The following is a 23049-nucleotide window of genomic DNA, read 5'->3' as shown; positions in this document are numbered from 1 at the left end:
CCACATGTACGGGCTTTAATGGTCACCTCCATATGTTTCATGGTCCACATCTCCTCTGGTCCCCGAGTGCCGAGATAAATTTGCAACCTTCATCCCCACCCTTGCAGGAGAGTGAAGACGCAGTGAAGGTCTTAGGAAAAGAGAAAGATCTGCTCGAACGAGAGAAGTGGGATCTGCGGCGGCAAGCCAAGGAGGCAACCGATCACGTGACTGCACTTCAAACACAGCTAGACTTGAAGGAGAACAGGATTAAAGAACTGGAGGCAGAGCTGGCCATGGTAAGTGGTGGACCTGCACTGTATCAGGTGCTGAGTTACTCACCTGGATGTCTGGAGAATGAGTGGCCACGTGCACCAAGCAAGGGATGAACAACAGTCAAAATGTGTAGGAAGGAACTGCAGATGCTGGTTTACACCGAGGATAGACACAACATGCTGGAGTAACTCAGCGGGACAGGCAGCATCTCTGGAGAGAAGGAATGGGTGATGTCTGTCCTCAGTCTGCAGAAGCCTCTCACTCATTCCTTCCATCTAGAGATGCTGCCTGTCCCGCTGAGTTACTCCGGCATTTTGTGTCTGTCATCGATGAACAGCAGTCATTTCCAAATGATCTCCACATGGTCTCACCGGTGGGTGGGACACCCTCCGACCTGCAGCCCACTACTCTGGTCAATAGATAATAGGTGCAGGAGTAGGCCATTCGGCCCATCAAGTCTACTCTGCCATTCAATCGTGGCTGATCTATCTCTCCCTCCTAACCCCATTCTCCTGCCTTCCTTGAATACGTGCAGCTTGTATGACTTACCCTCTGTTGATGTGCACCATATTGCCACTGGTAAATACGGTGATCGCACACAATTCAAGTGATTTCAGAAATCCCCCCTCCCTCCCGGAGCGATGGGTGAGATCTTCAACGGTTCGATGGTCCTTTATTGTCACGTGTACCAGTTAATGTCCAGGGAGATTCCATCTACCATACAGTCATAGCAGGAACAAGCAACAAGACACCACGACATAAACGTCCACCACAACGGATCCCACAATCCTCACTGAGATGGAAGGGAATAAAGTCCAATATTCTTCCCTCTTTATTCTCCCACGGTCGGAGCAGTCGAACCGTCCGCAGTCGGGGCGATCGAAGGTCCCGTAGCCGGCGGTCGAAGCCCCCGCAATCGGGGCGGTCGAAGCCCGTGCGGCTTGGAGCTCCCGGAGTCTTCCCCAACCAGGGACCGCGAGCTCCTCGATGTTAAGTCCGCAGGCTCCCGCCGTTGGAGCTCCCGGAGTCGGCCAGGGGCCGCCAGCTCCACGATGTTCGACCGCAGCGCGAACAGAGATACGATACGGGAACAAATCGCATCTCCGTCTAGGTAAGAGAGTAAAAAAAGTTCCCCCCAACCACCCCCACCTGATACAAAGCTGAAGAACACTAAAACATACATTTAACACATACTAAAAAATCAACAAAGAAAGTAGAGGATGAGAGACTGTTGGCGAGGCAGCCATTACAGAGCCACCCAGTGCGATGAGATAGACACTCCGTTGCTAAACGCATTTCTTCGCACTTTAACAAAATGTACGTTGATTTATCCCATTTAACAACGCTCTCACAGCAAGTCCTTTCAGTTTAAGTTTCATTGGCAGATAATAAACTTATAAATTCTTTACAGCTACAGAATGCAGAAGGATGGCTCAATAACCGAGCTGCAACAATGCCTATTTAACGATGTTGGTGCGGGATCAGAACTAAGAGCTGTTCTTGCTGTTGGGTGTCACGGTGACGCAGCGGTAGAGTTGCTGCCTCACGGCGCCAGGCACACGGGTTCAATCTTGACAACGGGTGCTGTCTGTGCGGAGTTTGCACGTTCTCCCTGTGACTGCGCGGGTTTCCGCTGGGCACTCTGGCTTCTTCCCACCGTCCAAAGACGTGCAGGTTTTGTAGGTTAATTGGCTTTGGTAAATTATCCCTGTTGTGTAGGGTGGTGTTAGTGCACGGGGTGATCTGATCGCACGTTGGCGCGGACTTGGTGGGCCAAGGAAGTAGGCTGCAGCAGGAGATGGGAACACACGTGCAATGAACCATTGTTTCCTCCCACACTCCAAAGATGTACAGGTTAGTAGGTTAATTGGCTTGGTATAAATGTTTTAAAAAATGTCCCTAGTGTGTGTAGGGGTAGTGTCAATAGACAATAGATGCAGGAGTAGGCCATTCGGCCCTTCGAGCCAGCACCGTCATTCAATGTGATCATGGCTGATCATCCCCAATCAGTACCCCGTTCCTGCCTTCTCCCCATATCGCCTGACTCCGCTATTTTTAAGAGCCCTATCTAGCTCTCTCTTGAAAGCATCCAGCAAACCGGCCTCCACCGCTCTCTGAGGCAGAGAATTCCACAGGCTCACCACTCTCTGGGAGAAAAAGTGTTTCCTCGTCTCCGTTGTAAATGTGCGGGGATGGCTGGTCGGCAAGGACACGGTGGGCCGAAGGGTCTGTTTCCGAGCTGTATCTCTAAACCAAACTAAACTTTTTTAAAAAAGCACATTTGCAACAGGGGGGCACTACATTTCTCCAGAGCTTCCATGGACAATAGTGGGACAGAAGTCACGTCATCACATCCTGTTGCCACAAGCAAGAGACCAACAGCACGCGCCTTTTGCGGCCATTGGTGTCAATGTAGAGTTGTGAGTCTCACTGAACTTCTCAGATGGTTGATGTTTGACTCCATGGGTGAGCTGCACTTGGACGGGCATTTGGAGATTTTGCTCTCCAGTCTCCAGTCCACGCATCCCTTCCACAATGCAAGTACAGTAATTAGGTATGTTGCAAAGCCTACCTGAAGCGTCCTTGAAAATCTTCCGTTGCGGGTGTGCGCGATTTTGGCGCCGTTTAGAGGGGGCGGGTTTAAAACGCGATTTTCTCTAAGCTGTTCCAATCGAAAATGTTCAGCCTAGTTAATTATTAACGAAAAATCGCTGGAAGACCCCGTCGCAAAAGCTATTATTAGGGTTAAAGGCCTTGAATAATAGTTATAGTAGTTTAAAAATCAATCTCTAAACCCGCGACCGTCAGCAACCGCAGGGTCTCATAAAGCAAATAGCAGAAGTTAGGTTGTATATTTTTACATTAAAAAGGGCTTCTAAAGATCCCTTTATACAAAGTTTAATATTGCGAGTAGCTCAATTTGGGCCCATTATATCGCGCAGTATTTTTCTCGGAATTTGGGGCACAAATCTACCGCAATGTGAACGTTCTAAACCAGCGCGTTCCACAGAGACCCACTAGAAAGCTGATTTAAATGGGCATTTATTTACAGCAATTGAACACTAAATTCCTTCCATTTGGCCTATAAATTAATGTAAATGAGATTTAAAAATCATGTTTTATTGTGAATTATTTGTGAATATTATTTGGACATTTAGGCTATTTAAAAATGTTAATCATTTATTAAGAAATGGATAGATGTTTAGATCTAGTAATTGAAGTCTGAAATTAGCTACAATTAGGTAACTAACTAATTATATGCTTTAATTTCAGGTCATCCAAGTAAGATTATTTTATATTTGTTTCAGAATGCTTCAATCTATGATAACTGAAAATTTCATTCAGTTCTCTTAATTTTTAAGAAAGTTATGGGCTTTTGACTGTTCACGATCACAGCTTTTTTGTTATGTCCATAGAAAATCAATAGGGAACAAGATGCTAATTTCCCAGTATGAAAATGGCCATAACTTTTTAAATACTTGAGATATGAAAGTGAATTAGGTGTCAAATTAAACTTATTTTTATGCTTTATCTGATGGGATAAATTACAGACTTGATTTTAAAAATCTCAAAATTTTGTAACATTGCTACAGTAATCTGTCTAAAATAAACAGGGTTTACATTAAGAAAAATCCAGCAGAAACATCGACCTGTTAAGGTGAAGATGTAATCTTTCTAGCCTGTGGTGCCATTCCTTCACTGGGCTAAGCTGACCACATATCACAAGGAAGGGTCTCGACCCGAAATGTCACCCACTCCTTCTCTCCAGAGATGCGGCCTGTCCTGCTGAGTTACTCCAGCTTCTTGCGTCTATCTTCTAATATGTTGATTTTGGTGTGCTGTAACTAATCAAATTAAACTTCATTGGTGTGTTTGGTTGAGAATGGTTGGGAATTGAGAATGTGCAAAGGCCAGGGTGAGTGAGGGAGGTGAGACGTTCGGTCAACTTGGGAGGAGCCTCTTTCATGGTGCAGTTGTGCGAGGGTCTCCGCTTCAGTCAGCTGGGTGGTGGATGAAGCAAATGTAGGAACAAGGTACTGCAGATGCTGGTTTACATAAAGTGACACACAGTGCTGGATGTATCTCAGCGAGTCAAGCAGCATTTCTGGAGAACATGGATAGTGGACCTGGCCCGAAACATCGCCTATCCATGTTCTTCAGAGGTGCTGCTTGACCCGCTGAGTTACTCCAGCACTCTGTGTCTGCGTAGTATTAGCTGGGTGCTGGTGTCCTCTAAGCAGATGGGATTGCTTGTTCCTTATGCATGCTGGTCATAATTCTCACTTTCTTTCCAACCTCAAGGAGTTTCCATGATAAACTGACTTTATCTTCCCTTTTATTCCTTTCTTCTTTTTCCGTCTTTCTTTGCATTCATTTTACTGCTCTGCTTTTACCCCCCCTCCCACACCAGCCGTGACCCTGTCACTCCCCCGTCCCCCCGTCCAGTCCACGCCACCTATGGGCGTGGCAGGAATTAATTGCCCTGTGTATTTGAGGTGGAGCTCAGACGGAGGGTCCTGTAGGGCAGAACACATTAGGTCATTCTATGTGCCCTGCTATTTCCCCAGATATTGAACCGCACGGGCCAGAAAATGGAATATCGCATTTTCGATCGTTCAGCTGAGAAGGAGCTCTTCCCTCGAGTGCTGGCGGTAAGACGTGCGCCGAGAAAATCTATCACGCACTATGTGTCTTTGAATGGTGTCCTGTTGTACGATTAGCACCAATCGACCACCTTAGGCCACCTGAACTCCGGCAGAGGGTTTGAGCTGGTGTGCACGTTTATGTTACTAACGGGTGGTTGGGATTTTCCTGCATCTCTCACATGGCTTTGGGGCAGATTTCTACACATCTGGAGTAAAGGGCCTGTCCCACTTGCGCAACTTGCCGGCACCCGTCTTAGGTCTCCGAAAATGTTCAACATCCAGCGGCGACCAGAACAAGGTACGACTCTTTGGGCGACTACTCACGACCATACAGGCTTCACCCTGCGACATGTCAATAGACAATAGACAATAGGGGCAGGAGTTTAGGACTCCACCAACATCGGGAACATGTTTCCTGCCTCTAGCGTGTCCAAGCCCTTAACAATCTTATATATTTCAATGAGATCCCCTCTTATCCTTCTAAACTCCGAGTGTACAAGCCCAGCCGCTCCATTCTCTCAGCATATGACAGTCCCGCCATCCCGGGAATTAACCTTGTAAACCTACGCTGCACTCCCTCATTAGCAAGAATATGGGGAGAACGTACAAACTCCGTACAGACAGAGCCCGTAGTCAGGATGGAACCCGGGTGACTGGCGCTGTGAGGCAGCAACTCTACCCACCGCGCCACCCTGCCGCTCCTGCTGGCCATAATATCCTTGCTGTTCAGAAATAGCGTCATTGAATGATTTTGGACAGAACCTGCTCAAAAAGACAGCATCGTTTCAGTTCCACTACTGCACAGAAGTGACTTTCTACCTCCGGGCATGAGCTGAAATACCTTGTGTTTAAGAAGGAACTGCAGATGCTGGAAAATCGAAGGTAGAGAAAAGTGCTGGAGAAACTCGGCGGGTGCAGCAGCATCTATGGAGCGAAGGAAATAGGCAACGTTTTGGGCCGAAACCCAAAGAAAACCCGCACTCTGAGGCAGTGAATTCCACAGACTCACCACTCTCTGTGAGAAAAAATGTTTCCTCATCTCCGTGCCAGGGTGTTGCCTGTATGGTCGTGAGAGTCGTCTCCTCAGTCGCCCATTAGAGCCGTAGCGTCTTTCTGGTCGCCGCTGAATTTTCAACATGTTGAAAATGTTCGGCGACCTATGACGGGTGCCGGCAGTCGCCGAAAAAGTTGCGTAAGTGGGACAGGCCCTTGTGTGATAAGGTTCATGACAGAGCTCACACCAACCAAGCTTTCCTTCACCCCTGCCTTACCTCCTGACGTCCATCCCCCCTCTTCACGCCCAGCCCACCGACTCTGGTTATTGTGAATCTTCCCGCTGTGCTGTCCTGAAGTCACCCATCCTGCAGAATGACTTTCGATGCAAACCTTAGTTAGACAAAAATGCTGGAGAAACTTAGCGGGTGAGGCAGCATCTATGGAGCGAAGGAATAGGTGACGTTTCGGGTCGAGACCCTTCTTCGATGGAATAGGAGACGTTTCGGGTCAAGACCCTTCTTTGAAGGAATAGGTGACGTTTCGGGGCGAGACCCTTCTTCGAAGGAATAGGTGACGTTTCGGGTCGAGACCCTTCTTCGATGGAATAGGTGACGTTTCGGGCCGAGACCCTTCTTCGATGGAATAGGTGACGTTTCGGGCCGAGACCCTTCTTCGATGGAATAGGTGACGTTTCGGGTCGAGACCCTTCTTCGAAGGAATAGGTGACGTTTCAGGTCGAGACCTTTGCTCCATAGATGCTGCCTCACCCGCTGAGTTTCTCCAGCATTCTTATCTGCCTTCGATTTTCCAGCATCTGCAGTTCCTTCTTAAACATTCATGCAAACCTTCCTATCTTTCTTCCACTTCCATAAAACCATGAACCTTCCTACTGACAAGACGTAGAGAGCACCTTCAGCAAACAGATTCCAGTCATTCAATGTCACCATTTCATCGGCAGTAAATAGTGAAGGACAGTCAAAGCCTGTAACGCCCACATGCCAACCAATACATACATTTGTTTTAAAATCTCTTGGACTAATATCTCTTGCCCTTACGAGGTGTCCCTCCTAAAGCTAGATGGAAGTATAAATTAATTGAAAATTGATCCACTATGGATTTAGCAGGAATTTGGCCCAGGAAGGAAGGAAGGGAGGGAGGGAAAGTTGACATCTGACAATTGATGAAATATTGTCCTCGTATTAGTCCTTCATTCAAAGGATCAGACAGTGCTGTTCAGTGTCAGATGGATTGCCCATTCAAATCCTTAGCCTTCCAGCATCCTGCTGACTTAGGCCGAACGTGATATAAAATGCAGGAAAACATGTTTAACAAAAGAAAGATTAAGATGAGGAACGCAAATTAAAATGATGAGGAAGGATAGTCTCACAAGTGTGTGTAGGGAGGGACTACAGATGCTGATTTACACTGACGTTAGAGGCAACATGCTGGATCAGTACTCAGTGGGTCAGGCAGCAGCATCTCAGAGGAACATGGCTCAGTGATATTTCAGGTTGGGACTTTTCTCAAATGTTTGAAAAAAGCCAGTTCCTGTGTATTAAAGAGTCATAGAGTCGTACAGCGTGGAAACAGGCCCTTCGGCCCGACTTGCCCGCACTGACCAACATGTCCCATCTACACTAGTCCCACCTGCCTGCCATATACCCTCTCCCTGACTCTGAACAAGGGCCTCGACCCGAAACGCCACCAATTCCTTTTCTCCGTAAATGCTGCCTAACCCGCTGAGTAACTCCAGCATTTTGTATCAGTCTTCAGTCTCACAAAATATGTTGGGCTGCCGGATGTAACGTATTTATCACCAAGTCCTGGCAATGTCATCCAGCTAGCTGCTGCTCCCCCTTGCTTGAACGCCACCATTTTATTTTCATGCCATTTCTTTCATATCCACTGCTCTGAGCGCCTGCTTCTCTATAAACATCCCTAGACCAGAGGGTGATGGAAAATAGCTCCAGCTAAAGATTTCTTTTTAACATTTTTTTAGCTCACTTCCCCACATCCCAAATGGATTCAGTAAAATCTCTAAATTGTCCGTAGTGTGTGGGATAGCGTTAGTGTACGGGGTGATCGCTGATCGGCATGGACTCGATGGGCCGAAGGGCCTGTTTCCACACTATCTCCAAACTAAACTAACCTAAACTTTCTTGTGTAGGTGTGCCAATCCATTGGATTCCATTTATATTGATTATTAGTTTTCAGGGTTGCGTTCAATAAGACTTGACCAGGATATTTAACTTGCCTTTATTACAGGAGGTTGGGCTGATATTATAGAAGAATTAGAATAGGCACTAACATCGAAAGTGCTATTACACCTGACAAAGATATTCTTTAATAAGGACTCATTAAATATTGGACTTCTACATAGGAAACCCCAGCAGCATGTCTGTCCAGTGTTCTAGTCCCAAGAGCCAAAAATGTGGACAGGCCGCATTCTGAATTCTTCCACCATAGACTTTAGTCCCTGTTTAGTACGGGTGTTGGGGGTTATGGGGAGAAGGCAGGAGAATGGGGTTAGGAGGGAGAGATAGGTCAGCCATGAATGAATGGTGGAGTCGATTTGATGGGCCGAATGGCCTAATTCTGCTCCTATCATTGTTCTGCACATGGCCATGAAGCTACGTATTACAAATATCCCAAACATGGCTTACTAAAAACCGATGAACTGCAATTGGAGAGAGCCAAAACAGTGAGGCATCGTTACAGGCAGTGGTGCATTCCATCGCCTATTCTGGTAATGTGGAAGCAGAAGTTCCTGTGTGAAATAACAATGAAGATGAAAGAAGCTAAGGCAGGAAGCAGGCCATAATGACAAAGTTCCAGCAGCAGTTGGCATTGAGTCTCTGTTTATTACGGAGATGCACTAACAACTTGCTTTTTTTTCTGCATTGTTCAATAAATTGGTCCCTACTCACCCACACTTGTGGAAGACACCAGCTAGACATTCTAGTCCTGACTTGGACTCTCAGATATTTTGGTCATATTACCCTACACTTGTGATACGTGCACGCACAATGAATCTGTGGTGGCATTTTTACACTTATCTGTGACCTAACCACGGAGGCTCGGGGCAATCTATAAAGCCTTAAATCCAAGTGGGCAAGTTCAAGGTCAATATGATTGTCTGTGTCTGAATTGTTGGCGGACTGTGAAAGATGTACTGTATTGTCTGTTGAAGTACATTCACGGTTTAGAGTATCATTGCTTCAACATGTACATGCAATGTTACGCAGAATCCACTGGCAAACAAAGGTCACAGCAAGCACTCCACACCTCGAGTTCCAGAGTGGGGGATATAAAAGTACATGTATGCACACACACACACACACATACACACACACACACACACATACGCACACACACACACACACACATACGCACACACACACACACACGCATACGCACACACGCATACGCACACACACACACACATACGCACACATACACACGCACGCACGCACACACACACACACACACATGCAAAATGGTCGCCAACCTTCCAGGTTCTGTGGTGATGTTTAAATGTGGTGCTGGTCTAGTTTGCCTCAACCTCTATCATTCGGACTCTGTGAAATAGTCAGTAATGTGGACTGATGGAGCACAATGCCAATCTGAAATGTTGAAATTCTCTCCTGGGGAAAGTGATAGGAGCAGAATTAGGCCATTCGGCCCATCAAGTCTACTCCGTCATTCAATCATGGCTGATCTATCTGTCCTTCTCAACTCCATGGCTGATCTATCTGTCCTTCTCAACCCCATTCTCCTGCCTTCTCCCCACAACCCCCGACACCCGCGCTAATCAAGAATCTATCCATCTGGGCCTTATCCATTGGCTTGGCCTCCACAGCCTTCTGTGGCAATGAATTCCACAGATTCACCACCCTTATGCTCTTAAGTCTTACGCTCTGAAAGACTCCGATTACATGCCAAACGCAGGCAGGTGGGACTAGTGTAGCTGGGGCATGTTGGCCGGTGTGGGCAAGTTGGGCCGAAGGGCCTGTTTCCACGCTGTAGGACTATAACGAAACCTCTCAAACACTTACCACCCCTTCCAAAGCCAGCTGTGTCACCTGGTCGGCACGGCAACACACATCAGTCAAGGCGGTGTATCACACTACCTGTGATAGAAGCCAAATGTTTTAGTGTATCGGTGTGCAGGTCCTTCCAACTGAACTCCCTACTTCCCATCTGACAACGTGTCTGTTGTAAGCCTGCTTACATTCCTTGTCTAAGAAGGAACTGCAGATGCTGGGAAAATCGAAGGTAGACAAAAATGCTGGAGAAACTCAGCGGGTGAGGCAGCATCTATGGAGCGAAGGAAACAGGTGACCTTTCGGGTCGAAGGAATAGGTGACGTTTCGGGTCAAGACCCTTCTTCGAAGGAATAGGTGACGTTTCGGGTCGATACCCTTCGGGTCTCGACCCGAAACGTCACCTATTCCTTCACTCCATAGATGCTGCCTCACCCACTGAGTTTCTCCAGCATTTTTGTCTACCTTCAATTTTCCAGCATCTGCAGTTCCTTCTTAAACATACAACTAATGTTTGAACTGGAGCGAAGGAAATAGGTGACGTTTCGGGTCTCGATATTCAATTCATTTTGGTCCCCATTTGTCTTGTATTCAGTTCCAAAACTTCTCATCAACTCTCATATCCTCACCGCCCAAATGTCAACTCTTCACAAGTGGGCCTTGCAACTAAGGAGGTAACAGGACCAGGCCCTTCGGCCCACAATGTCTGTGCCCAAGATAAACTACGCTCACCTCCCCGCACATGATCCACATCCCTCCATTCCCCCGTGTATCAATCTGGATGTTTTTAAGGCCAAAACCAAACTCAACTGCCCAACACAAAGGTACATTGACTTGACATAGAGGGGCTCATTGAATATCAACTAAGAATTGCCAATTACCTAACGGGACATTTAATGGTGTGTTAATATGATGGATGCTCCATAAAAATAGTTGTTATTTGTAACTAATTCCCCCCGCCCCACCACTCGCCCACCGATCCTTGCATGACAAACCATTGGCCTCTATCTCTTCCAGTCAGCAGACTGTTCCCCTCGTCCCTTCTCCTGAAGCGTTTTTGATGAGTGCAGGAAGACGGCCAATTTATTAGACAATAGACAATAGGTGCAGGAGTAGGCCACTCGTCCCTTCGAGCCTCCACCGCCATTTAATGTAATCATGGCTGATCATCCCCAATCAGTACCCCGTTTCTGCCTTCTCCCCATATCCCCTGACTCTGCTATTTTTAAGAGCCCTATCTAGCTCTATCATGAAAGCATCCAGAGAACCTGCCTCCACCGCCCTCTGAGGCAGAGAATTCCACAGACTGACCACTCTCTGCGAGAAAAAGTGTTTCCTCGTCTCCGTTCTAAATGGCTTACCCCTTATTCTTAAACTGTGGCCCCTGGTTCTGGACTCCCCAAACATCGGGAACATGTTTCCTGCCTCTAGTGCGTCCAAGCCCTTAACAATCTTATATGTTTCAATGAGATACCATCTCATCCTTCTAAACTCCAGAGTGTACAAGCCCAGCCGCTCCATTCTCTCAGCCATTATTCTAGCCATTTCTCCAACCACGTCCCGGTCAGAGAGATATCACTCCTGATTGCTGCCCGCTGAGAGTTTCTTCAGCTCACCGCAGTGGCCATCAAATTGATCTGTGGACCAAGGACCTTAAACAGAGGTGCATTCCAGCATGAGGGCGCTGTATACAGGTCCTATCAGCGGCTCAGCCACAGTACTGCTATTTCAGAGCGTTTGAATGGTGATGAGAGGTGGCATTGTGTGTGTTTGTGAATGCACGCAGTCTTGCATGAGTTTCTCAGCCAGCCGAGGTAGGCCCAGGTTCTTGCTGAGCAACCGGTTTAACCCTTTCCATGGTGATTGTGCTGTAGGCGACAACGAGGCTCCTGCACGTTTTTTCCCCCTTGTGGTGTACGTTGTGTCGGTGCCGAAGGGTCCCCACTTTGGATCGCACCCCCCCCCCCCCTCGCCCTCTGTACCGCAGGGTTTTCACCCAGCCTCTTCTTCTCTCGTAGGCCAAGCAGTCCCTAGCCACCCTGACCAAGGACGTCCCCAAGAGGCACTCCCTGGCCATGCCGAGCGAGAGCATGTTGAACGGCAATCAGGAGTGGGTGACGCAGTCCGACCTGCCGCTGACCGCAGCCATCCGCCAGAGCCAGCAAACACTGTACCACGCACACCACCACACGGTAGACAGGCAAGGTAAGAGATCGCAGACCAACAGCACTCCAGGTTTCTTCAATGATAGAGTACCACAAAACGCTGGAGTAACTCAGCGGGACAGGCTGCATCTCTGGAGGTGACGTTTCGGGTCGAGACCCTTCCTCAGTTTTTATTTCATTTTGTTCAAGATTTTGTTCATTCAGACTTCTCTTTCTGACCAAATGTTGTTGTGAACAGCGGTAGAGTTGCTGCCTCACAGCTCCAGAGACCCAGATTCCATCTTCACTACGGGCGCTGTCTGTACGGAGTTTGTACGTTCTTCCCCGTGACCTGTGTGGGTTTTCTCCGCGATCTTCGGTTTCCTCCCACACTCCAAAGACGTACAGGTTTGTAAGTTAATTGGCTTGGTATGAATATAAAATTGTCCCTAGTGTGTGTAGGATAGTGTTAGCGTCACCTATTCCTTCGAAGAAGGGTCTCGACCCGAAACGTCACCTATTCCTTCGAAGAAGGGTCTCGACCCGAAACGTCACCTATTCCTTCTAAGAAGGGTCTCGACCCGAAACGTCACCTATTCCTTCGAAGAAGGGTCTCGACCCGAAACATCACCTATTCCTTCGAAGAAGGGTCTCGACCCGAAACGTCACCTATTCCTTCGAAGAAGGGTCTCGACCCGAAACATCACCTATTCCTTCGAAGAAGGGTCTCAACCCGAAACGTCACCTATTCCTTCGAAGAAGGGTCTCAACCCGAAACGTCACCTAGGGTCTTAACCCGAAACGTCACCTATTCCTTCGAAGAAGGGTCTCGACCCGAAACGTCACCTATTCCTTCGCTCCATAGATGCTGCCTCACCCGCTCCAGCATTTTTGTCTACCTTTGATCTTTCCTGCATCTGCAGTTCTTTCTTAAACATATCAAGGGAAAAATTGTTCTGAATTGGTGATGGATCCAATTTCTCAGCTGCGATGTTCTAAGAATGTTCTGACTGGGGGAAGCTTTTCCATCCATTCTTTGAATGAAAACCCCCACTTCAAACCATAAATGGGTACAGGGTACGTGCAGCTCTCAGAGGGGATTGAATTTCAAGCACTTGTATAATTGAGAGGCAAAGACAGGCGGATAGGAGTGGCGGTGGAAAAAAATAAAGTCTTAGCACTGGAAGAACACTGGTAGACTTTACTTTAGACTTAAGAGATACATCGCGGAAACAGGTTGGCCCTTTCGGCCCACCGAGTCTGCGCCGACCAGATGCACACTAGGGACAATTTACAGAAGCCAATTAACCTACAAACAGAGACATCTTTGGAGTGTGGGAAGAAACGGGAGCACCCGAAGAAAACCCACGCAGGTCACGCACGTGCAAACTCCGTACAGACAGCACCCGGAGTCAGCATTGAACCTGGGTCCCTGGCGCGGTGAGGCAGCAAGACTACCGCTGTGCCAGCGTGCTGCCCCGAGATAGATGAGCAGTGAGATACCTCAACATTCACCAGTGGTTGGCTCACACATGAATGTTATTCCGTGTACAGGCTGCTCAATCCCCTTCATTACATTCCCACTGGTTAGTCAAGGTAGCTGTCATTTTATATAAACGTTGTCCAAACCCCTTGATTAAAATCCAATAAGTGGTATCAAGGAGTGCTGAGTCCCTCACTGCTTGCTATTGTTCCCATTCAGCTTTGACCTCAGAGGTTTGACTGGCTAGATGCAACTGATAAAGACATAAAAGGCAGTGGATGTGAACTTGTTCACAAGCAGGGTTGGAGTGTATGTGTGTGCGCAGGAGAAGGTTGTTCCTATAATGTAACTTAAGTGAAGATAGACACTAAATGCTGGAGTAACTCAGCGGGACAGGCAGCATCTCTGGAGAGAAGGAATGGGTTTCTGGTCGAGACCCTTCTTCAGACCCAAAACATCAGGTCTCGACCTGAAACGTCACCCATTCCTTCTCTCCAGAGATGCTGCCTGTCCCGCTGAGTTACTCCAGCATTTAGTGTCTATCAGCAGTAGGGCCCTACTGATGGATCAAAGCAAGTAGCGGGAAGCAGATTCTCCGTGGCCCCAGCCAGGGTCTGCATTCACAGGGGGTCTCCTTGTTCAACAGCGACAATGTCTTAGGCCACAATAAGCTGCACTTTGGTCTAGTTCGATCTGTTTCCCTTTTATTCTGCAACTTGAAGTTTGTCAAAGTCTTGTTTTATAAACGGCTGAATAACAGGAAGAGTCTTTTAAGCGTCTGATATTTTAAATTTTCCAAATCACATAAAACTTAATGGAAGTTTTCTTGTAAACTAAATGCCTCTAAACAAACCCCTCTGATGTCCCTGGCTGATTCATGATCCCTTATTGTTTCCATTCAGTTAACACGTTCCATATTTGGCCCAACTCCCCACCACTTAGTCGTTCATCTTAGTTGTGGATTCTGACGGATTTATTTACTCATTCTACCGTATACAATTATCTCCTGGTGGTGGATGAGATTGACATCTTTTATCTTTTAATGAATTTTTGTTGAGCAGCCGCTGCTTTTCCCTCAGGCTGAGGTGTTATGTAATGGTCTCTCATCCCGTAGCTTAATAGCCTGGAGTTACACGCATCTTAAAATAAATCTGAACTAGCTTTCACCCTCTTTTATGTCAAACACTCTTTTGTGACCTCATGGATCTTTAAAACAACATTTGGGTAGTTTTGGAGTTTGAGTTTTAAGAGATACGGTGAAGAAACAGGCCCTTCGGCCCACCGAGTCCGCACCGACCAGCGATCCCCGCACATTAACACTATCCTACACCAGGGACAGTTTTTACATTTATACCAAGCCAATTAACCTACAAACCTCACCGTCTTTGAAGTGTGGGAGGAATCGAAGACAACCAAAGTCAACCTGCGTCTGCCCCGCGACAAGCTACGACAAGGTACGACCCTGTCGGCGACAACTCAAGACATTTCAGTCGCCGGTACCTGTCGGAGGTTGACGAAGGTAGTCGCCAATGGAATTCACCGAAGTTATCACCCGGCGACAACCTGCGTCACCCGGCGACAACCTACGGCAGCACCTACGTCAGGAGAAGACAAGCTACGTCCAGCCCACAGTCGCCGAAAGGTTTTGAACATTTCAAAATCCAGCGGCGTCCAGAAAAACGTTATGAAAAACGTTAGGAGACAACTCACGACCATACAGGCGTCACCCCGCGACCATGTGGCCACAGCCTTGTCGCCTGTAGTCGCCTAAGTGGGACAGGCCCTTAACTCAGCGGAACAGGCAGCATCTCTGGATAGAAGGAAAGGGGATGTTTCGGGTCGAGACCCTTCTACTGAGCCTCACCAACATCTTGTACAACTGTAACATGACCTCCCCAACTTCCATACGCAATCGCTCGACCGATGAAGGCCTCCTTCAGTTTAGTTTATTGTCACGTGTACTGAGGTACAGTGAAAGGTTTTTGTTGAGTGCTAACCAGTCATGATTACCATCGAGCTGTTTACAGTGACCACTTAACCACATAGTCAACGTTGACCCGGTAGTTAAATATTATCTTCGGCTGAGGAGGAGAATGGGGGGGAGGGGGGGGGGGGGGAAGGTCCTTACCTCATTTGAGGTCCAAGATGACAGGTCATGTGTTGATGGATGTTTATGTTTAATTTTTACGCAGGAGTGCGGGTCAGTCCGTGTCACTCGAGGCAGCCATCCACCGTCTCAGACGCCTCGCTACTTGAGGGTGAAAGGTCATCCACACCGAGTGACATCAACTCACCACGACATCGGACACACTCGCTCTGTAATGTAAGGAGCCACACCGGGGATCACCACACTGTCCCACCCTCACTAGCTCAGCTCAAGCTACACACAGGCACAGACACGCGCGCACACGCACGTACACACACACACACACACAGACACGCGCGCACACGCACGTACACACACACGCACACGCACGTACACACACACGTACAACACACACACGCGCACACACAGGCACACACGCACGCACACACATACCACACACACGTACAACACACACACGCTCGCACACACACGCACACACACACATGTACAACATACACGCGCACGCACGCACGCGAACACACACACACACACATACACATACGACACGCGCACACACACACACACTCACACATGCGCGCACACGCATACACACATACACGAACGACACACACACGTGCACGCACGCACATACACACACGCGCGCACATGCATACGCGCACACTCCTCGCTCTCTTTCTATCTCTCTCTCTCGTCAGAGGGTGGTGAAAGACGTGGATGTGGAGAGGATGTTTCCACACACACGTACAACACACACACGCTCGCACACACACGCACACACACACATGTACAACATACACGCGCACGCACGCACGCGAACAACACACACACACACACGTACACGTACAACACGCGCACACACACACACACTCACACATGCGCGCACACGCATACACACATACACGAACGACACACACACGTGCACGCACGCACATACACACACGCGCGCACATGCATACGCACACACTCCTCGCTCTCTTTCTATCTATCTCTCTCTCTCTCTCGTCAGAGGGTGGTGAAAGACGTGGATGTGGAGAGGATGTTTCCACTAGTGGGACAGTCTGGGACCAGAGGCCACAGCCTCAAAATAAAAGCACATTCCTTTAGGAAGGAGATGAGGAGGAATTTCTTTAGTCAGAGGGTGGTGAATCTGTGGAATTCATTGCCACAGACGGCTGTGGAGGCCCCTAGTTCAGTTTAGAGATTCACCACGGAAACAGGCCCTTCTCCCCACCAACCAGCACCCCCCCCCCCCCCCACACACACACACACACACACACACACACACACACACACACACACACATTAACACTACCCTACACACACTAGGGGCAATTTTACAATTTTTACCAAGCCAATTAACTTACAAGCCTACAAATATCTTTGGAGTGTGGGAGGGAACAGAGGAAATCCACGCAGCCACAGAGAGAACGTGCAAACTCCACACAGGCAACACCTATTTTATTTTGATGCTGGGTTAAATATAAAATACGGGGTATCAAATCCGCAAGTCATTGATTTAAAAAGGAGAGATGTAGATAATCACAGCTGATAATCTCACAGTTGGGCAAGGTCAGAATCCACCTTTAAAACCGTACATTATAGGAGCAGAATTAGGCCATTCGGCCCATCGAGTCTACTATTCAATCATGGCTGATCTATCTCTCCCTCCTAACTCCATTCTCCTGCCTTCCCCCCCATAACCCCTGACACCCGTACTAATCAAGAATCTATCCATCGATGCTTTAAAAATACCCAATGATTTAAAAATAGCCAGTCTGAAGAAGGGTCTCGACCCGAAACGTCACCTATTTCCTTCGCTCCATAGATGCTGCCCCACCCGTTGAGTTTCTCCAGCATTTTTGTCTACCTTCGTTTTTTCCAGCATCTGCAGTTCTTTCTTGAACATACCCAGTGAGAACCACTGGCAGAATTTAGGGGGATTTTAAAAGCAAACTTGAAACTAAATGTTTAGCTGAATGGAACGTTGACAGGGCAGTTTATGCTTCTGGTGAGGTGCACCTGATGTCTGCAGTTCCACAATCCTGGTACGTTTAATATCGTCATTCAGCGTCAAGGATATGGAACGCATGGGCGATTGATGCTGATGCTGCTGTTAGAGGAGGGAAGGTCAAGTAAAGGTATAATCAAGGAGCCAGAAGGGAAAACCTACAGCCTTTGGTTCAGGGGTTAGTGAGGTGGAGTCAATAGTTGGGAGAGGCAGCTGAGAGGTTGGAGCAACTTTACTAACACAGAGGGGTTGGTAGAATGTAGATTGCTTTACGACAGGGAGTGATTGAAATAGAGAGCACTGTATCTATCACGGTTCAAACTGGAAACAAGATTGGCCAGGGCTTTGGGGAGAAGACTAGGACAGTGAGATTGGATGTTGATTGCTCCAGGAGAGAGCTGGCGTCGACACAATGGGCCCAATGACCTTTCTCTCAGCTGTCAAACGTAATGGCTCTCTCGTCCAGAACTTGATGCTGAACCTGCAGCATTGTCTACGCCTCAATTCCCACGCCAGGCCTGAACTCATTGTACGTTTAGGAAAGAACTGCAGATGCTGGAAAAATCGAAGGTAGACAAAAATGCTGGAGAAACTCAGCGGGTGAGACATGCGAGGATTGCATGAGGCTGCCTCACCCGCTGAGTTTCTCCAGCTGTTTTGTCTAACTTCTGTGAGCACGTGATTTGATGCCTGCCATCCGGGGCGGGATCCATGTGTACACATGATAGATGAGGCCCGCCACCCACTCACAGACATGCGTCCCGCCCCCTATGCAGAACAAGGTTGCCCACCCCTGTGCTAGACTACAGTCCGAACCTAGTCTGTAGAAGGGTCTCGACCCGAAACGTCACCCATTCCTTCTCTCCAGAGATGCTGCTGCCTGTCCCGCTGAGTTACTCCAGCTTTGTGAACTATCTTTAATCGGACTTTATCTTGCACCAATTGTACTCTTGTTAGCAAGCTTTTCACTGTACCTCGGTACACGTGTCAAACTAAAACTTAAACTGAACTAAACTACCCTTTATCCTATGTTTAAGAAAGAACTACAGATGATGGAAAAGTCGAAGGTAGACAAAAAAGCTGGAGAAACTCAGCGGGTGAGGCAGCATCTACTCTTTAGCGATCTTAACGGATGAGTAATGAGACTGCATTAATTAATAAAGTAATGAATATGAATCTATGCCACTGGTTTAAATAGAGCAGGTTAGTCATGCTGTGAAATAGTTATATTCAAAGATATTTCAGCGATATGCTAATGTGAGTGAGCTAAGTTAAAGCCCCTGTCCCACGGTACAAGTTCATTCCAAGAGCTCTCCCGAGTTTAAAAAAAAATCAAACTCGGTAAGCAGGGAGAATGAACGTAGCGGGTACGTCGGAGCTCGGGGACGTCTCTTAGCGGCTCGTAATGCTAATGGCAGGTACTCGGGATAAGTGGGAAGCTCGGGAAGAATCGTGAAGATTTTTCAACATGTTGAAAAATGTCCACGAGAGCCCCGAGTACCGACGAGCGGCCATTACCGTAAATCTCCGAGTTCGAATCAGGGCAAACTCGGGAGGACTCTTGAATGAACCCGTACCGTGGGACAGGGGTTTAAAGACTAGTTACCTCTAGATCACTCCATCGCAATGCATAAGGTGCTGGAGCAACAGCAGGTCAGGCAGCATCCGTGGAGGGATCGGGTAGACGACGCTTTGGGTTGGGTCCCTTCCCACCAAAGGTGCAGTTCAGTTCAGTTTAGTTTAGAGAAACAGCACGGAAACAGGCCCTTCAGCCCACCGAGTCCACACCGACCCGCGATCCCCGCATACTAACGCTACCCAACACACAAGGGACTATTTACATTCATAACAAGCCAATTAACCTACAAACCTGCACGTCTTTGGAGTGTGGGAGGAAACCGAAGATTGCGTTGAAAAGTCACAGGGAGAACGTACAAATTCCGTACAGGCAGCACCCGTAGTCGAGATCGAACGCGGGTCTCTGGCGCCGTGAGGCAGCAACTCTACCGCTGTGCCACCGTGCCATCCCCTCCAGCACCTGGTGTTTTGCTCAGGATTCCAGTGTCTGCATTTCCACGAGCCTCTAACTCACTCCATGTTCTTGACCCTTGCTTAATAGTAATCAGTTATTCCAGTCACTAAGTCATGATAGCCTTGCACCCACCAGTAATCAGAGACAGAGTACAGCAGCAATTGTACTGGGCAAGGAACATTAACCTGGAGATTGTTTAACTCTTAGCTCAATACAAGTGTACATGTCGCCATTAAACAAAAAAGTACAAATAATCACTTGTTCGATTTGCTGTGGTATTTTCCATAATTCCATTTATTTATAAAGTATCTTAATCTCATTGAAAAGATCGCATTTGGGCCTGTCTCCTTTAAAAGACAGCCTCTTAATCTCCAGTCTGACAAGCCAACTCCCCTCCCTCAGTTCAGCAAGTGTCTGCTCCCCTGAGCGTGGTGTCTTATTCCCCATCTATTTCCCATGGGCTTTCCTGCTCCCTTCCTTTCTACAAGCCCTTAACTGAATTGCGGGCCCCTTTGTGACCCATTACCCAAGGGCGGCACGGTGGCGCAGCGCCAGAGACCCGGGTTCGATCCTGACAACGGGTGATGTCTGTACGAAGTTTGTACGTTCTCCCCGTGACCTGTGTGGGTTTTCGCTGGGTGCTCCAGTTTCCTCCCACACTCCAAAGACCTGCAGGCTTGCAGACTAATTGGCTTTGGTAAATTTGTAAATTATGTCTGGTGCGTAGGATAGTGCGAGTGTACGGGGTGATCGCTGGTCGGCGTGGACTCGGTGGGCTGTTTCCACGCTGTCCCTCTAAACTATGCAGGTGGAGCTGCTGCCTCTCAGCGCCAGGCACCTGGGTTCGACCCTGACCTCATGTGCTGTCTGTGTTGAGTTTGCATGTTGAGTAGCGGCGACTGCGAAGGCCTCAATAGGCCCCGGCCACGGGTGAACCGAGGAAGTGGACTGAACCTTGCTGCCTTCCCTCACTGTGGGAAACGCTGATCCCGCCGGGGGGGGGGGGGGGGGGGGGGGGGGGGTTATGTTTAATGTTAAATTCTATAATGTTGTGTTTATTTTATTTGTGTGCTGCAATGGCAACTCAAATTTCACTGCACAATAAATCTCCTTTGTCCTTTGTCCCTGTGAGAGTGTGGGGTTTTTTCCGGGTGCTCAGGTATCTTCCCACCATCCAAAAGACCTGCAGGTTTGTAGGCAAATTGGCTTCTGTAAATTGTCCCCAGCGTGTAGGATGCCAATGGGCTCCCTGAACTAAACTAAGCTAACATTGGACACAACATGCTGGGGCTACTCAGCGGGTCGGGCAGCATCTCTATGTGAAGTCACTGCAGATGCTGGAAAAACTCAGTATCGAAGGTAGACAAAAATGCTGGAGAAACTCAGCGGCTGAGGCAGCATCTATGGAGCGAAGGAAATAGGTGACGTTTCGGGTCGAGACCCTTCTTCGAAGGAATAGGTGACGTTTCGGGTCGAGACCCTTCTTCAGACTGATGTGGAGATGGTGGGGGCAGGAAGAAGGGTCTCGACCCGAAACGTCACCTATTCCTTCACTCCATAGATGCTGCCTCACCCGCTGAGTTTCTCCAGCATTTTTGTCTACCTTCGATTTTTCCAGCATCTGCAGTTCCTTTTTAAACATTTAATAACCAATGTGAGATTCATTTTATCCTTCGGAAAATAAAATGGTGTTCTTTTCCTTCTCCGGAGATTTATCTCGGTACTGCCTTGCCATATTTTTACATTAAAACTTAATCTCCTTTGATGCCAGTGCGCATTTTCTGAATGGCTGGTGGTGGAAGCCTGATAGTCCTGCATTTAACGCAGGAATATGTGGGTCATGCCTTCGAGCCAAGCGCGGGCAATTCATCACAATGCCCAGGCTGACCTGACAGCTTACTGCACGGTGCAGCTGGCCAGTGAATGCGCTGCTGCTGAGCACACTGCGTCTTTAGTTCTGTTCTGCAGCAATATTTAGTCCACAACTGTGGGCCGTCCGATGTTGCTGCCTGCCGACTCTGCTAGGCTCCTCACACCCTTGCAATAGTCTGTTTGAACTTCTACCATCCGGCAGACGTTACAAGGCCTTCTAAGCCCGTACCTCCAGACTTAGGAACAGCTTCATCCCCAGAGCTATAGCTGCTCTGACCCGGCCCTGCTGAGTACCCCCCACCCCCCCCTTGGCTTGGTATAAAAGTAAACTGAGCCTAGTGTGTGTAGAACAGCTTACACACTGTGCTAGTCGGTGCGGACTCAGTGGGCCGAAGGGCCTGTTTCCGTGCTGTATCTCTAAACTAAAATTAATGTTTACTTTAGTAAATTAAAACATTATTAAATCAATGGCTGTGATTTCTACATGGTGAAACCAAAATGTATAAAAATGGCCTTTAATAAAATCTGCCAATGTGCACTTTAACCATTTGTGATTTTTTTTCTGCTACAAATCTCAAATTGTGGTGTACAGAGGCAAATAAATAAATGATGGGTCTTTGTCCCAAACATTATGGAGGGCACTGTGCCAGCATTTGGCCCATATCCCTCTAAACCTGTCTTTTCCATGTCTAAATGTTTCTTAAACGTTGCCATAGTCCCTGCCTCAACTACCTCATCTGGCAGCTCGTTCCATTAATCCACCACACTCTGTATGAAAAAATTACCCCTCAGATTCCTATAAAATCTCTCCCCACCCTCACCTTAAACCTGTGTTTAATACTCTGATTCTCGGTTCCCCGATGTAGGAAAACCACTAGTCTTTAGTCAGAGGGTGGTGAATCTGTGGAACATTGCCACAGAGGGCTGTGGAGGCCACAAGTTAGTGGGTATCTTTAAGGCAGAGATAGACAGATTCTTGATTAGAACGGGTGTCAGAGGTTATGGGGAGAAGGCAGGAGAATGGGGTTAGGAGGCAGAGATAGATCAGCCATGATTGAATGGCAGAGTGGACTTGAATGGCCTAATTCTACTCCCTTTAATTCACATGTTTAATCGATAATGTTTTATTATTAATGTTTTATGTGTCATTCCTCACTGTATGTCATGTTGTCATTTGTGGGCGGAGCACCAAGGCAAATTCCTTGTATGTGAATAAATAGCCAATAAGCATGCATTCATTCATTATAACTTGTGAAACACATTTTATTTCATACCTAATAGCTGGGGGGGAAAAAGGCAACTGAAGTTTTCTGTGTTTTTTTGATTATTAGTCGCTAGAAGATCTAGAAGAACAAAAGAGGAAGAAGAAGAAGGAGAAGTTGGTGTTTGGTTCCATCTCGCGGGTGTTCGCCAGGGGCAAGCAGCGGAAATCCCTGGACCCCGGCCTGTTTGATGGTACTTCT

General features: G+C 47.8%; 1 protein-coding gene across 6 annotated transcripts in view; it reads left to right on the top strand.

Moving 5' to 3' along the window:
* The window catches only part of kazn (kazrin, periplakin interacting protein), a 165773-nt gene that overhangs the window by 112580 nt on the left and 30144 nt on the right, over positions 1–23049 (top strand). For 3 of the 6 annotated variants that reach the window (XM_033048421.1, XM_033048424.1, XM_033048425.1), the window contains 6 exons: positions 108–278; positions 4824–4907; positions 11959–12145; positions 15760–15890; positions 18720–18779; positions 22918–23041. In XM_033048421.1, the coding sequence (XP_032904312.1) occupies positions 108–278; positions 4824–4907; positions 11959–12145; positions 15760–15890; positions 18720–18779; positions 22918–23041 (757 nt within the window). The remainder of the gene's footprint in view (positions 1–107; positions 279–4823; positions 4908–11958; positions 12146–15759; positions 15891–18719; positions 18780–22917; positions 23042–23049) is intronic. The other 3 variants (XM_033048423.1, XM_033048422.1, XM_033048426.1) reach the window with 3 other exon arrangements.

Source organism: Amblyraja radiata, chromosome 31 (assembly GCF_010909765.2).
Source record: "Amblyraja radiata isolate CabotCenter1 chromosome 31, sAmbRad1.1.pri, whole genome shotgun sequence".
Classification (NCBI taxonomy): domain Eukaryota; kingdom Metazoa; phylum Chordata; class Chondrichthyes; order Rajiformes; family Rajidae; genus Amblyraja; species Amblyraja radiata.
The sequence above is the reverse complement of the archived record's forward strand: the minus strand, read 5'-3'. Positions and strand labels throughout refer to the sequence as shown.